The 13519-nt window shown below is 60.0% G+C and overlaps 1 protein-coding gene across 1 annotated transcript; it reads right to left on the reverse strand.

Moving 5' to 3' along the window:
* Positions 1-978: 978 nt before the first annotated feature.
* Positions 979-12751, reverse strand: CD276 (CD276 molecule). The gene is made up of 8 exons (XM_053954831.1): positions 12432-12751; positions 8934-9050; positions 7104-7454; positions 6116-6412; positions 3915-4055; positions 2801-2842; positions 1962-1997; positions 979-1101 (listed from the first exon to the last, which is right to left on the reverse strand). Exons 1-8 carry the CDS (start codon positions 12637-12639, stop codon positions 1079-1081), a joined length of 1215 nt encoding a protein of 404 aa, XP_053810806.1. The 5' UTR covers positions 12640-12751; the 3' UTR covers positions 979-1078.
* Positions 12752-13519: the final 768 nt, after the last annotated feature.

Raw genomic sequence — 13519 nt, forward strand, 5'->3', positions numbered from 1 at the left:
CTGGGATCCAGCGTTTAAGGCCAGGAGGAGCCCGGAGGGACTCCCGGAACGGGAAAAGGAGCGTGGGGAAGGGGCTCCCGGAGCCCCCCGCGCTCCGGCCGGCATTCCCAAGCCTCTGGGCTCAGCAAGGGCAGGGAAAGGCGCCTGGGGCAGCCCCGGAGCAGGGAACGGGGAACGTCCACCCCAGGATGGACACGGGGACACGCAGAGGGACATGGGGACACCGGCAGATCCTCACCCCATCTTTCCTGGGAAGGACAGGAGCGGGGAACGGGAATGGGATGGGGGTGGCGGCAGAACCGGGTCCTCCCTCTGGGGCACCCTAGGGTGTCACTGCCCCGGGGGTGTCACCAGCCTGGAGGTGTCAGCACCCTGGGGTGTCACCACCCCAGAGGTGTCACCGGCCTGGAGGTGTCATGGCCCCGGGGGTGTCACCGCCCCGGGGGTGTCACCGCCCTGGGGGTGTCACTGCCCCGGGGGTGTCACTGCCCCGGGGGTGTCACCAGCCTGGAGGTGTCAGCACCCTGGGGTGTCACCACCCCAGAGGTGTCACCAGCCCGGAGGTGTCATGGCCCCGGGGGTGTCACCGCCCCAGGGGTGTCACCAGCCTGGAGGTGCCACCGCCCCAAGGGTGTCACTGCCCCGGGGGTGTCACTGCCCCGGGGGTGTCACCACCCCAGGAATGTCACCACCCCGGGGGTGTCACTGCCCCGGGGGTGTCACCGCCCTGGGGCTGTCACCACACTGGAGGTGCCACCGTCCCAGGGGTGTCACCGCCCCGGAGGTGCCACCGCCCCGGGGGTGTCACCAGCCTAGAGGTGTCACCACCCCAGAGGTGTCACCGGCCTGGAGGTGCCACCGCCCCAAGGGTGTCACTGCCCCGGGGGTGTCACCACCCCAGGAATGTCACCACCCCGGGGGTGTCACTGCCCCGGGGGTGTCACCGCCCTGGGACTGTCACCACACTGGAGGTGCCACCGTCCCAGGGGTGTCACCGCCCCGGAGGTGCCACCGCCCCGGGGGTGTCGCCGCTCGCTGGGGACACGCGGGCGGGGCCGGGCTCCGGGCCCCGCTGCCGTCAATCGATCTCCTGCTCCCGACCTGGGCGGGAGGAAGGGAAAACATCAGCACAGGAAAGGGAACTCCCGGGATGGGATCGATAAAGCAATAGATTAATGGATTCATGGATTAATGGATTAATAAATAACAAATGGGTAAATCAATTAATCAATAAATTAATGAATTAGTGGATTAATTATTTAATAAATTGATAAATCAATGAATTAATGAATTGATTAATAAATTGGTACATTGATTATGCATCAATGATACATATCAATGATTTATCAAATTGATAAACTGATAAGTTGATAGATTAATAAATTAATGGATTAATGGATATTTTGGGCCGCAGCTTGGAAAAATCTGGATCTTTTTCCAGGTTGGGAAATCCCTGGATCCTTTTCCACACTTGGAAATCTCTGGATCCTTTTCCGGGCCTGGGAAACTCCAGATCCTTTTCCACACTTGGAAAACCCTGGATCCTTTTCCAGGCTGGGAAAACTCTGGATTCTTTTCCAACACCAGCAATTCCCATCATCCCAGAAAACCCATGGAAATCCCAAAAAAAACCCCAAATTCCTTCCAGGGTTGGGTGTGGGGAGGCTTTTCCCCGTCCCAGAGCAGCTGGGAAAAGAAGGGATGAGGGATGCAAGAGCTCCTGGATGTCGGGCAAAACTGGGAAAACCCGGGAAAACCCGGGAAAAATACGGGGAAAAAAAACAGGAAAAACTGGGAAAACTGGAAATGGAAAACCATAATCTGGGGAAAACTGATGGAAAACCCGTGGGAAGATGAAAATAGGAAGGGAAAAATCCCCCCCAAAACCGATGAACATTTCCTGCGTGGATTTTTGGGAGAAAAGGGGAATTATCCTGGATTTGCCAGAAACATCCACTCACCCTCTCTGCTCTCCGTGTTTTCCAGCAGCTGCAGAGCTGAGAAAAGGGAAAACATCCCGTGGTCAATCCCATCCCATTCCCAAAGGAAACGGCTCCAAAATCCCTTTTTTGGGGGGATAAACCCCAAAAGCGACCCCTATTTCCAATTTCCCTGCAGAATTCCAAGGGTTTCGTCTTGTGCCAGTGGATAAAGGGAATCCCTAGGAACATCATGGAGCTGCTGGATGCTGGAAAATTATGGAATTGGGAGGTTTTATTTGGGAATTCTGACATTTTATTAAGGAATTGGGAAGTTTTATTATGGAATTCTGTCATTTTATTAAAGAATTTGGAGATTTATTAAGGAACTTGGAAGTTTTATTTGGGAATTGGGAGATTTTATTATGGAATGCGGAGGTTTATTAAGGAATTCTGTCATTTTATTAAGGAATGGGGAGGTTTATTACAGAACTCAGTCATTTTGTTAAGGAATTTGGAGGTTTTATTTGGGAATTTGGAGGTTTTATTTGGGAATTTGGAGGTTTTATTCAAGAATTTGGAGATTCTATTTGGGAATTTGGAGATTTTATTGAGGAATGTGGAGGTTTATTAAGGAATGAGGAGGTTTATTACAAAACTCTGTCATTTTATTAAGGAATTGGGAGGTTTTATTTGGGAATTTGGAGGTTTTATTCAGTAATTTGGAGATTCTACTTGGGAATTTGGAGATTTTATTGAGGAATGTGGAGGTTTATTAAGGAATGGGGAGGTTTATTCGGGATCAGGGCTGTTGGAAAATCGGGAATAGGGAAGGGGCCGAGCACCCAGAGCGCCACCCCAAACCAGGATGGGGCACCCACCTGTCTTGGGCTCCTCCCCCTCCTCATCCCGCTCCTCTGGCCCTGGAAAACAAGGATCCCGAGGTGGGAACCCCATTCCTGGGATTCTGGGGGTGCCCCTTGGAGCATCCTGGCCTTTCCAGGGTGGCACATTCCCGAAAATCCCAGCGGAAAGAGCCGCAGCTGCGAGGGACAGCTGTGGGTTTAGCACACCTAAAAACCACCTGGAGAGGGATCCCTGGATCCCCCAAAATTTGGGATACCCCAGGTTGGGAGGCTCTTCCCTCCCTCCAGCGCCCACCAGGATCCCAGGAGGTTCCCACCCCCTGCTGCTGTTCCTGGGAGCAAAATCCAGGGAAAAAAATCCATGGAAAAAAGGGAATTTCCGGGGCAAACTGGGAGCAAAATCCATGGGAAAAAACCCATGGGAAAAAGGACATTCCTGAGAAAAACTGGGAGCAAGTCCACGGGAAAAATCCATGGAAAAAAGGGAATTCCCGAGGGAAACTAGGAGCAAAATCCAGGGAAAAAAGGCATTCCAAAGGGAAACTGGGTGCAAACCCATGGAAAAAAGGTCATTCCCAATAGAAACTGGGAGCAAAATCCATGGAAAAAAGGACATTCCCGAGAGAAACTGGGAGCAAAATCCATGGAAAAAAAATCCATGGAAAAGAGGTCATTTCCAAGAGAAACTGGGAGCAAAATCCATGGAAAAATCCATGGAAAAGAGGTGATTTCCAAGAGAAACTGGGAGCAAAATCCATGGAAAAAATCCATGGAAAACAGGGAATTCCTGGGGGAAACTGGGAGCAAAATCCATGGAAAAAAATCCACAGAAAAAAGGTCATTCCTGAGGGAAACTGGGAGCAAATTCCATGGAAAAAAGGTATTTCCTGAGGGTGGCAGAGGCGTTCTGGGAGCTTTTTTGGGAACAAATCTCCCTCTGGTCAAACACCACCCCATAGAAATGTGGGATACGGCCCAAAATGGGAGAGGGACGTGGGAAAGGATCCCGGAGGCGCCGGAGATGTTGCGGCCGTGGGAGAAGGGGACACGCGTGGCAGTGCCACACCCCGGTGTCCCACTGGTGCCAGCAGTGCCACCCAGCCCCTTCCCGGCCTTTCCCAGGATTTACCTGCGCGCTCCTCGTCCTCCCGGCAGCTCTCCCGGATCTTCTGGTGGCACACGAAGGCCAGCACGCCCAGCAGGGCCACCACGCACACGGCCAGGGCCACTGTCACCCACAGGGCCACCGCCGGGAATGCCAGGGGCTGGCCTTGCGGGGAGGGACGGAAAAGGGCCTGGATCAGCACCCGGCAATGCCAGGGGTGACCCCACATCTGGGGAGATCCCACATCTGGGGAGATCCTACATCTGGGGAGATCCTACATCTGGGGTGAGCCCACATCTGGGGAGATCCTACATCTGGGGTGATCCCACATCTGGGGAGATCCTACATCTGGGGTGATCCCACATCTGGGGAGATCCTACATCTGGGGTGATCCCACATCTGGGGTGATCCCATATCCAGGATGATCCCACATCTCAGATGATCCCACATCTGGGGTGATCCTATATCCAGGGTGACCCCACATGCAGGGTGATCCAATACCCAGGATGCCCCAAAACCCTGGGTGATCCAACATTGAGGATGACCCCACATCCAGGATGATTCAAGGTGATCCCACATCTAAGGGGATCCCACAGCCAGGATGATCCAACACTGAAGGTGACCCCACATCCAGGATGACCCCACACCCAGGGTGATCCAGGGTGACCCCATATCCAAGGATGACCCAGGGTGACCCCACACCCAGGGTGATCCAGGGTGACCCCACATCCAAGGATGATCCAGGGTGATCCCACATCCAGGGTGATCCAGGGTGACCCCATACCCAGGGTGACCCCACACCCAGGGTGACCCCACATCCAGTCTGGACCATGACCCAGCCCCCAGGAACTGCCATGCAGGGGAATGTCTCCATGGAGCACCTAAAGGCCACCCGGTGCCACCCCTGCCACGGGCAGTGCCACCTCCCCGGGAGGGTCCCAGGCCAAGCCCCAGTGTCCAGGGGCACTGCCAGGGATCCATCCAGGGACAGCCACGGCTGCTCTGGGAATGCCAGCCCTGCCAGGAGCCCCTTCCCAACACCCACCCTCTGGCTGGCTCTGGGTGCCAGCGCCACCTCCCCCAGCCCTCCGGGGTGACACCATGGTCACCTCCCCCAGCCCTCCTGGCTGGCTCTGGGTACCACCACAGTCACCTCCCCCAATGCCTCCTGGCTGGCTTTGAGTGGCAGTGCCACCAGGGTCACCTCCCCCAGCCCCAACTGGGTGGCTTTGGGTGCCACTGCCACCATGGTCATCTCCTCCAGTGCCTCTTGGGGGGCTTTGGGTGCCAGAGCCACCACAGCCACCTCTTCCACTCCTCCTGGGTGCCACCACAGCCACCTCCCCCAGCCCCTCCTGGCTGGCTTTGGGTGCCAGTGCCACCTCCCCCAGCCCTCCTGGCTGGCTTTGGGTGCCAGTGCCATCTCCCCCAGCCCTCCTGGCTGGCTTTGGGTGGCAGTGCCACCTCACCCAGCCCTCCTGGCTGGCTTTGGGTGCCAGTGCCACCTCCCCGAGCCCTCCTGGCTGGCTTTGGGTGCCAGTGCCACCTCACCCAGCCCTCCTGGCTGGTTTTGGGTGGCAGTGCCACCTCACCCAGCCCTCCTGGCTGGCTTTGGGTGGTAGTGCCACCTCCCCCAGCCCTCCTGGCTGGCTCTGGGTGGCAGTGCCACCTCCCCCAGCCCTCCCAGGTGGCTCTGGGTGCCAGTGCAACCTCCCCCAGCCTCTCCTGGCTGGCTTTGGGTGGCAGTGCCACCTCCCCCAGCCCTCCCAGATGGCTCTAGGTGCCAGTGCCATCTCCCCCAGCCCTCCTGGCTGGCTTTGGGTGGCAGTGCCACCTCACCCAGCCCCTCCTGGCTGGCTTTGGGTGCCAGTGCCACCTCCCCGAGCCCTCCTGGCTGGCTTTGGGTGCCAGTGCCACCTCACCCAGCCCTCCTGGCTGGTTTTGGGTGGCAGTGCCACCTCACCCAGCCCTCCTGGCTGGCTTTGGGTGGTAGTGCCACCTCCCCCAGCCCTCCTGGCTGGCTCTGGGTGGCAGTGCCACCTCCCCCAGCCCTCCCAGGTGGCTCTGGGTGCCAGTGCAACCTCCCCCAGCCTCTCCTGGCTGGCTTTGGGTGGCAGTGCCACCTCCCCCAGCCCTCCCAGATGGCTCTAGGTGCCAGTGCCATCTCCCCCAGCCCTCCTGGCTGGCTCTGGGTGCCAGTGCCACGTCCCCGGCCCCGGGCTCACCCGTGATGGTGACAGAGGCGTGGCCGTGCTGGCGCAGCACGGCGTTGAGCACCAGGCACGAGTAGGTGACACTGGGCTCCACCAGCACACGCAGGACGCTGCGCACCTCAAAGAGCCCCTCCTCGTTGGCCACCTGCCACGTGGTGACGTTGGCCGTCAGGTTGGCACCCCGGCTGTCCTGCCACAGCACGCTGGCCTCGGGGTAGCCGCGGGACGCGTGGCACGTCACCACGGCCACGTCGCCCGGCTTCAGGTCCTTGCTGGGCTCCAGGTGCACGCTGGGCTTGGAGTAGGGAGCTGTGGGGGAGAGGGGGGACAGGAGTGAGGATTGGGATCAAGAGCGGGGCCAGCCAGCCCTGAGATGGGGCTAAACCCATCCTCAGCTGAGGGTCACTGCTGGCCCAGGTGACCCCTCTCTGTCACTCCCCAGGGAATATTTTGGGGAGGTGCTGCGGGGGACAGGGGGGACAGGAGCAAGGATTGGGATCAGGAGCGGGGCCAGTCAGGACTGGGATGGAGCTAAACCCATCCTCAGCTGAGGGTCACTGCTGGCCCAGGTGGCCCCTCCCTGTCACTCCCCAGGGAATATTTTGGGGAGGTGCAGCAGGGGACAAAAGGGGACTGGAGTGGGGACTGGGATCAGGAGCGGGGCCAGCCATGTCTGGGATGGGGCTAAACCCATCCTCAGCTGAGGGTCACTGCTGGCCCAGGTGGCCCTACAACCAGGAGCCTCAGCAGGGCATGGATCACGCTGCCCAGGGAATATTTTGGTGACAAGGGGGGACCGGAGTGGGGATTGGGATGGGGAGCTGGGCCAGCCAGGATTGGGATGGGCTAAACCCATCCTCAGCTGAAGATCCCAACTGGCTGAGGTGGCCCCGCAGCCGGGAGCCTCAGCAGATGGCGCTGCCCAGGGAATATTTTGGGGAGGCACAGCCGTCGGTGCCCGGTCTGACGGAGCACCCACCCTGCTCCTCGGGGCGCTCACCTGCCACCTGCAGCGTGACGGCGGCGCTGTCGTAGTCGCGCACGCGCACGAAGCAGGTGAAGCTGCCCTCGTCGGAGATGCGCACGCGCCGCAGCAGCAGGGACACGTTGCCCCGGGCCAGCTGGTCGTAGAAGAGCGCGGTGCGGTTGGCGTAGCCCTGGCCCTGGTCCTGCAGGCGGTCGCGGCCCCCGGAGAAGCCGTGCACCAGGCGCTTGGTGTCCGTCAGCTGCCAGATGAGGCTCAGCTCGGCCACGCTGAAGTTGGCCTCGGGTGAGAAGGAGCAGAGCAGGGTGGCGTCGTGGCCAAACAGGGCCACCACGGGCTCCTCCGGCACCTGGATCTCCATGGCGCCTGTGGGATGGCACGGGGACACGCTGTGACACCTGCAGGAGCACTGCTGGATTCCCCACCTGGGTGGTGTCTGAGAAAATCTAGAAAATCCCTCCCTCCTGCCTGTGGGAGGGACACGTGGGCAGGTGGCGTCTCAGGATTGTCACCGGCCGTGCCACCCTGCTGGAAGGGGGACAGTCTCACATCCAGCACCAAACTGGGGCACCTTCAGCTGCCAGGAGCAGTCACGGCCACCCAAACGTGGATAACACCCAAGCAATGCCCATGGGAGGGACGCATGGGTGGCATGTCAGGACTATCCCCAGCCGTGCCACCCTCATGGAAGGGGGACAATCCCAGACAAACCAGAGGCACCTTCAGCTGCCAGGAGCACCCAAACCTGGATAACATCCAAGAAAACCGAGGGATGCTCATGGAAGGGACACATGGGAGGGACATGTGGGCAGGTGGCATCTCAGGACTGTCCCCAGCCATGCCACCCTGATGGAAGGGGGACAGTCCCACATCCAGCACCAAACTGGGGCACCTCTGGCTGCCAGGAACTGCCAGGAGCAGCCATGGGCACCCAATCCTGCTCTGGGACACGGAGCCCAGATTGTCCCCACAATAATAAGGGTTGGTGGGTGGCAGCAGTGGGGACACAGTCCCCACGAGCCAGCCCTGGCCAGGCTGGCAGCGCTAGGTGGCACCAGTGCTCCAGCACGGTGCCAACTGGGGTGGCACAGCACGATTCCAGCTCATCCCAGTGCCCTGGCACGATTCCAGCCCCATCCCAGTGCCATGGCACAATTCCAGCCCCATCCCAGTGCTACGGAATGATTCCAGCTCATTCCAGTGCCATGGCACGATTCCAGCCCCATCCCAGTGCTATGGAATGATTCCAGTTTATCCCAGTGCCATGGCACAATTCCAGCTCATGCCAGTGCCATGCAAAGACTCCAGCCCCATCCCAGTGCCCTGGCACAATTCCAGCCCCATCCCAGTGCTATGGCATGATTCCAGCTCATGCCAGTGCCATGCAAAGACTCCAGCTCATCCCAGTGCCCTGGCATGATTCCAGCCCCTTCCCATGGCCAATACATCCCACAAGGTGATGAGGGTAGGGATGGCACAGGGAATTTTGGGGAAGAGCCCGTGCTGGGAGGATGAGGAGGGTGGGCAGGAGCCGTGCCAGGCCGCAGCTGGGCAGGGAGGGGGCACCGGGCTCACAGCCGGCCCGGCTCCGGGCACATCCCGAGCACCTCGGCTCCTTGGAATACAATAAACACCAGGACTGAGTGATCCCATGGCGGGAAGATGTCCCCTGCTAGGAGCTGGCAGTGTCCCCTGCCAGGAGGTGCCACCCGAGGCTGTCACCCCACGGAGCAACAATCCAGGAGAAACGCCCGGCGGGAGATGCCACCTTGGGGCACGGCTCTGCCGGGACGCGGGTGGCACCGGGGACATCTCCTGCGGGGCGGTGCCACCGGCCCCACTCACCTGCCAGGCCCAGCGCCAGGATGAGCAGCGGGAAGGGCATCCTTGGCACGGGAAAAGTCGGGATGAGGGAGCAGGAGCGGGAATCCTGGTGGGAGGATCCTCTCTGGGAAGCCTGAGCTGGGGGAAAACACAAGGAAACGCTGTGAAGGAGGGACATGGAGCGAGGGAAGGGAACCAGGCCGGGAATCCCACACCAGACATTCCCAGGGATCCCATGGCATTCCCAGGGATCCCATGGCAGCCATTCCCAGGGATCCCACACCAGCCGTTCCCAGGCATCCCACAACAGCCATTTCTAGGGATCCCATGGCAGCCATTCCTGGGGATCCCAGAGATCCCATGACAGTCACTCCCGGGGATCCTGGGGATCCCACACCAGCCATTCCCAGGGACCCCAGGGCAGCCATTCCCACGGATCCTGGGGATCCCAGGGCAGCCATTCGCAGGGAGCACCACCCCATCAGACACCCCGGGAAGGGGCTCAGCTCCAGCCTGGAACAACCTGAGGGATCGCTGCATTCCTGGCACCGGCAGAGCCAGCAGCAGCTCTGGAAGTGGTGGTCGTGCCTCAGGGAAACCACGTGAGCCCCTTCCCTTCCCTTCCCTTCCCTTCCCTTCCCTTCCCTTCCCTTCCCTTCCCTTCCCTTCCCTTTCCCTTCCCTTCCCTTCCTTCCCTTCCCTTCCCTTCCCTTCCCTTCCCTTCCCTTCCCTTCCCTTCCCTTCCCTTCCCTTCCCTTCTCTTCCCCAGCTGTTCCCTGCATTCCCGGCCCGCTCCAGCCCCGTGCTCCAAGAGGAGCTCCCAGGGGCCGGGATTCAGCTGCCAGCCCAGCGGGAGCAGCTCCAAGGGACAGGGCTGCGGGCTGCCGGCAGCTCCGGGGCTCATCCCTGCCCGCGGGGAGGCGGGAGCAGCTCCGGGATGGACGCCGGGAGAAGGGATTAACGCGGAGCGGGCCGCGGGGAGGGGGAGGGCGGAGCGCCCGGCGCCGCTGGACTCCCCCGGAGCCCGCGTGACCCGCGCATGGAACGAGCTCCGGGCAGCGGCGCCACCGCGGTCCCTCCCTGTCCCCTCCCCGGGCCATGCCGGCCCATCCCCGGGTCCCGCTGTGTCCCCTCCCTGTCCCCTCTGTCCCATCCCATCCCAGGGTCCCGCTGTGTCCTGTCCCTGACCCCTCCCTGTCCCCTCTGTCCCATCCCATCCAAGGTCCCTGCCCGGAGCCCCTGGTACTGCCACTGCCACCCCTGTGGGTTACGGCACTGCCACATCTATGGGGTCACTGCCACATCTATGGGGTCACTGCCACATCTATGGGGTCACGGCACTGCCACCCTGTGGGGTCACTGCCACATCTATGGGGTCACTGCCACATCTATGGGGTCACAGCACTGCCACCCTGTGGGGTCACGGCACTGCCACATCTATGGAGGCACTGCCACATCTATGGGGTCACGGCACTGCCACCCTGTGGGGTCACGGCACTGCCACATCTATGGGGTCATGGCACTGTCACCCTGTGGGGTCACGGCACTGCCACATCTATGGGGTCATGGCACTGTCACCCTGTGGGGTCACGGCACTGCCACATCTATGGGGTCATGGCACTGCCACCCTGTGGGGTCACGGCACTGCCACATCTATGGGGTCATGGCACTGTCACCCTGTGGGGTCACGGCACTGCCACATCTATGGGGTCACGGCACTGTCACCCTGTGGGGTCACGGCACGGCTTTCCTGGGGTGCAGCGGGAACAATTTCAGCCTCATTCCCTAAATCCCCTTTAACTGGGAAAACGGCAGCGCCAAAGAGCGGCTCAGCTCACCTCCCACGGGGGAAACTGAGGCACAAGGGGAAATTGAGGCACAGGGAATGGGGGAAACTGAGGCACAGGGAATGGGAGAAACTGAGGCACAAGGGGAAACAGGTATGGGGGAAACTGAGGTATAGAGGGAAATTGAGGCACAGGGAATGGCGAAACTGAGGCACAGGGTTTAAACAGAGGCACAAGGGGAAACTGAGGCACGAGGGAAAAAGTGGGGCAGAGGGTATGGAGAAAACTGAGGCACAAGGGGAAACTGAGGCACAGAGGAATGGGGAAACTGAAGCACAAGGGAAAACTGAGGCACAAGATGAAACTGAGGGTTTTTTTCCCCTGTTTTTTTATGATCCCTGAGGTGCCAAGGGAACACCTCTGGGGCCTTCCAGGGAGAAGCCCTCGCCTCCCAGCCCAGCTCCATCCCAGCCCCAGCCGGGTCAGGATTTGCAAAGCCCAGGCATGATGTTAATTAACCCTTTCAGTGCCTCAATCCTCCCCCGAGTGAGAGAAAGGAACGGGATGTAAACATGCAAAGGAACAGCATGAAGACATCGAGAAGTCCCAGATGGGAGGGAGGAGGAGATGCCTTGATCTTAGGGCTGAAATCCTCTTGTAAGCCACGGAGAAAAAGACTCTTTTTCCCTAAAATACGCGAAACTATGTGGAGATGAAGGGTTCAAATGAATATTGAGCAAAGGCCTCCACACTAAAGTAAACAGATGTTAAAGTAGCTGTGATCCTGTGAAAAGTTTAAACGGGGGAAAAGAAAAGCATGATGAGACCCTGCGCCCCCAGGAACAAAAATATAAAGATCTTTGTTCCCAGAGATGAAGATTATTTTAGAGACAGATAATGAGAACTTTGACCTTTAAAACAATACCCCATAAGTGAACATAGCCCCTAAACAAACTGTGGGAAGGCTTGTAGAAAATAAGAGGGGCTTCAGGATAACAAATCTCGCCGGGCAGCTGCTATTTGTAAAAGAGCCACGAGAGATCTCTTTCCTTCCCCACAAAAAAGTCTCCACAACATCAACAAGAAAGAGTTCTCTCTAAGTGAACTAAAGAAAGATTATTTTACAAGTAGTCAACTAAGTAAAATTTTTTTAAATTATTGGGGTGCCTGGGTCGGCCCCCCCTCTGCCCCTCTCCTCGAGCCAAGAGCCAGGCTCTGCTCAGGACTATTTTTAGGTCGCGCTCAAGTTGTGGGCCTGCAGCAGCAATGCCTCACGTGGGACTCTGTGGGGATGGGGTGTGCAAAGATGGGACACAGCCCCCAAATCCCACTGGGGCTTCGGGGTGTGGGGTTTGGGGTTAGGAAGGGATGAGGATTCAGGGTGACACCTGGCAGGAAAAAGGGACGAGGATTCAGGGTGATACTGGCAGGAAAAAGGGACGAGGATTTGGGGTGATACTGGCAGGAGGAAGGGATTTGGGGTGATATTGGCAGGAGGAAGGGATTTGGGGTAATATTGGCAGGAAAAAGGGATGAGGATTTGGGGTGCAATACTTTGCAGAAGGAAGGGATGAGGATTTAGGACGATACTGGGAAGAGGAAGGGATTTGGGGTGATATTGGGAGGAGGAAGGGATGAGGATTTGGGGTGCAATACTTTGCAGAAGGAAGGGATGAGGATTTGGGGTGCAATACCGGGAAGGAGGAAGGGATGAGGATTTGGGGTGCAATACCGGGAAGGAGGAAGGGACGAGGACTCCGTTTGATCCTTGCCGGGAGGAAGGGAGGGGGATTGGGGATGCCCCCGTGGCCCGGAGGAAGGCTGGGCGGGTTCTCCGTTGTCTCGGCGAGGAAAAGGGGAACCAGCCCTTCCTCCCGGGACCGCGGGGCGCGTTCAACCCTGGATACCAAGAGGGCGCTTCCAGTGGCATTTCCAAGCATCCCGGGGTGCCACCCTCCCTGCACCCACCCCCACACCGGGCCGGGGGAACCCCCGCAGCCCCCCAACCCCCGCGGGGCTCCCCGAACCCCGCGGCCCCGCCCGCCTCGCCCAGGGGGAGCCCCATTCATTCCTCGCTCCTTCCCTCGCTCCGTTTCTCCCCCCGTCCGCCCCGGAACCCCGCCCGGCGCCGAGCCGCGGCCCGCGGGAGGGGCAGCGGAGCGGGGCGGCCCCGCAGCTCCCCCGCGGCTGGAGCCGCCCCGCTCCGGCCGGACCCCGACCGGACCCGCGCCCCACGAGCCCCCCGGGCCGCCCCGGCACTCACCGGGCCCGCGGCGGAGGCAGCGCGGGCGGCGGGCGGCGGCCCCGGCACGATTGGCTGCGGCCGCTTCCTGCCGGGAACGGCGCGGGAGGAGCCTGGAGAGGGACCGGGAGCGAGGGGATTGGGGAGCCGGGAATGGGAGAGAGGGGACTGGGGAGCCGGGATTGGGAACGAGGGGATTGGGGAGCCGGGAATGGGAATGGGAGCGAGGGGATTGGGGAGCCGGGATTGGGAGAGAGGGGATTGGGGAGCCGGGATTGGGAGAGAGGGGATTGGGGAGCCGGGAATGGGAGCGAGGAGACTGGGGAACCAGGATTGGGAGCGAGGGGATTGGGGAGCCTGGAATGGAGATTGGGGAGCCGGGAATGGGAACGAGGGGATTGGGGAGCCAGGAATGGGACAGGGAGCAAGAGGATTGGGGAGCCGGGAATGGGAGAGAGGGGACTGGGGAGCCGGGATTGGGAACGAGGGGATTGGGGAGCCGGGAATGGGAATGGGAGCGAGGGGATTGGGGAGCCGGGATTGGGAGCGAGGGGACTGGGGAGCCGGGATTGGGAGCG

This window comes from Vidua chalybeata, chromosome 13 (genome assembly GCF_026979565.1).
Source record: "Vidua chalybeata isolate OUT-0048 chromosome 13, bVidCha1 merged haplotype, whole genome shotgun sequence".
NCBI lineage: Eukaryota > Metazoa > Chordata > Aves > Passeriformes > Viduidae > Vidua > Vidua chalybeata.

Bases quoted from the DNA above. Each gene is read 5' to 3' on its own strand.
- CD276 (XM_053954831.1), bottom strand. From the start codon at position 12,639: ATGCTTGGAAATGCCACTGGAAGCGCCCTCTTGGTATCCAGGGTTGAA. The intron at 9,051-12,431 runs GTATTGCACCCC...GTTTTCCCCCAG, and splicing joins TCGTCCCTTCCTCCTTCCCG to CTCAGGCTTCCCAGAGAGGA. The intron at 1,102-1,961 runs GTGAGTGGATGT...CCTCCCGCCCAG, and splicing joins AAACACGGAGAGCAGAGAGG to GTCGGGAGCAGGAGATCGAT.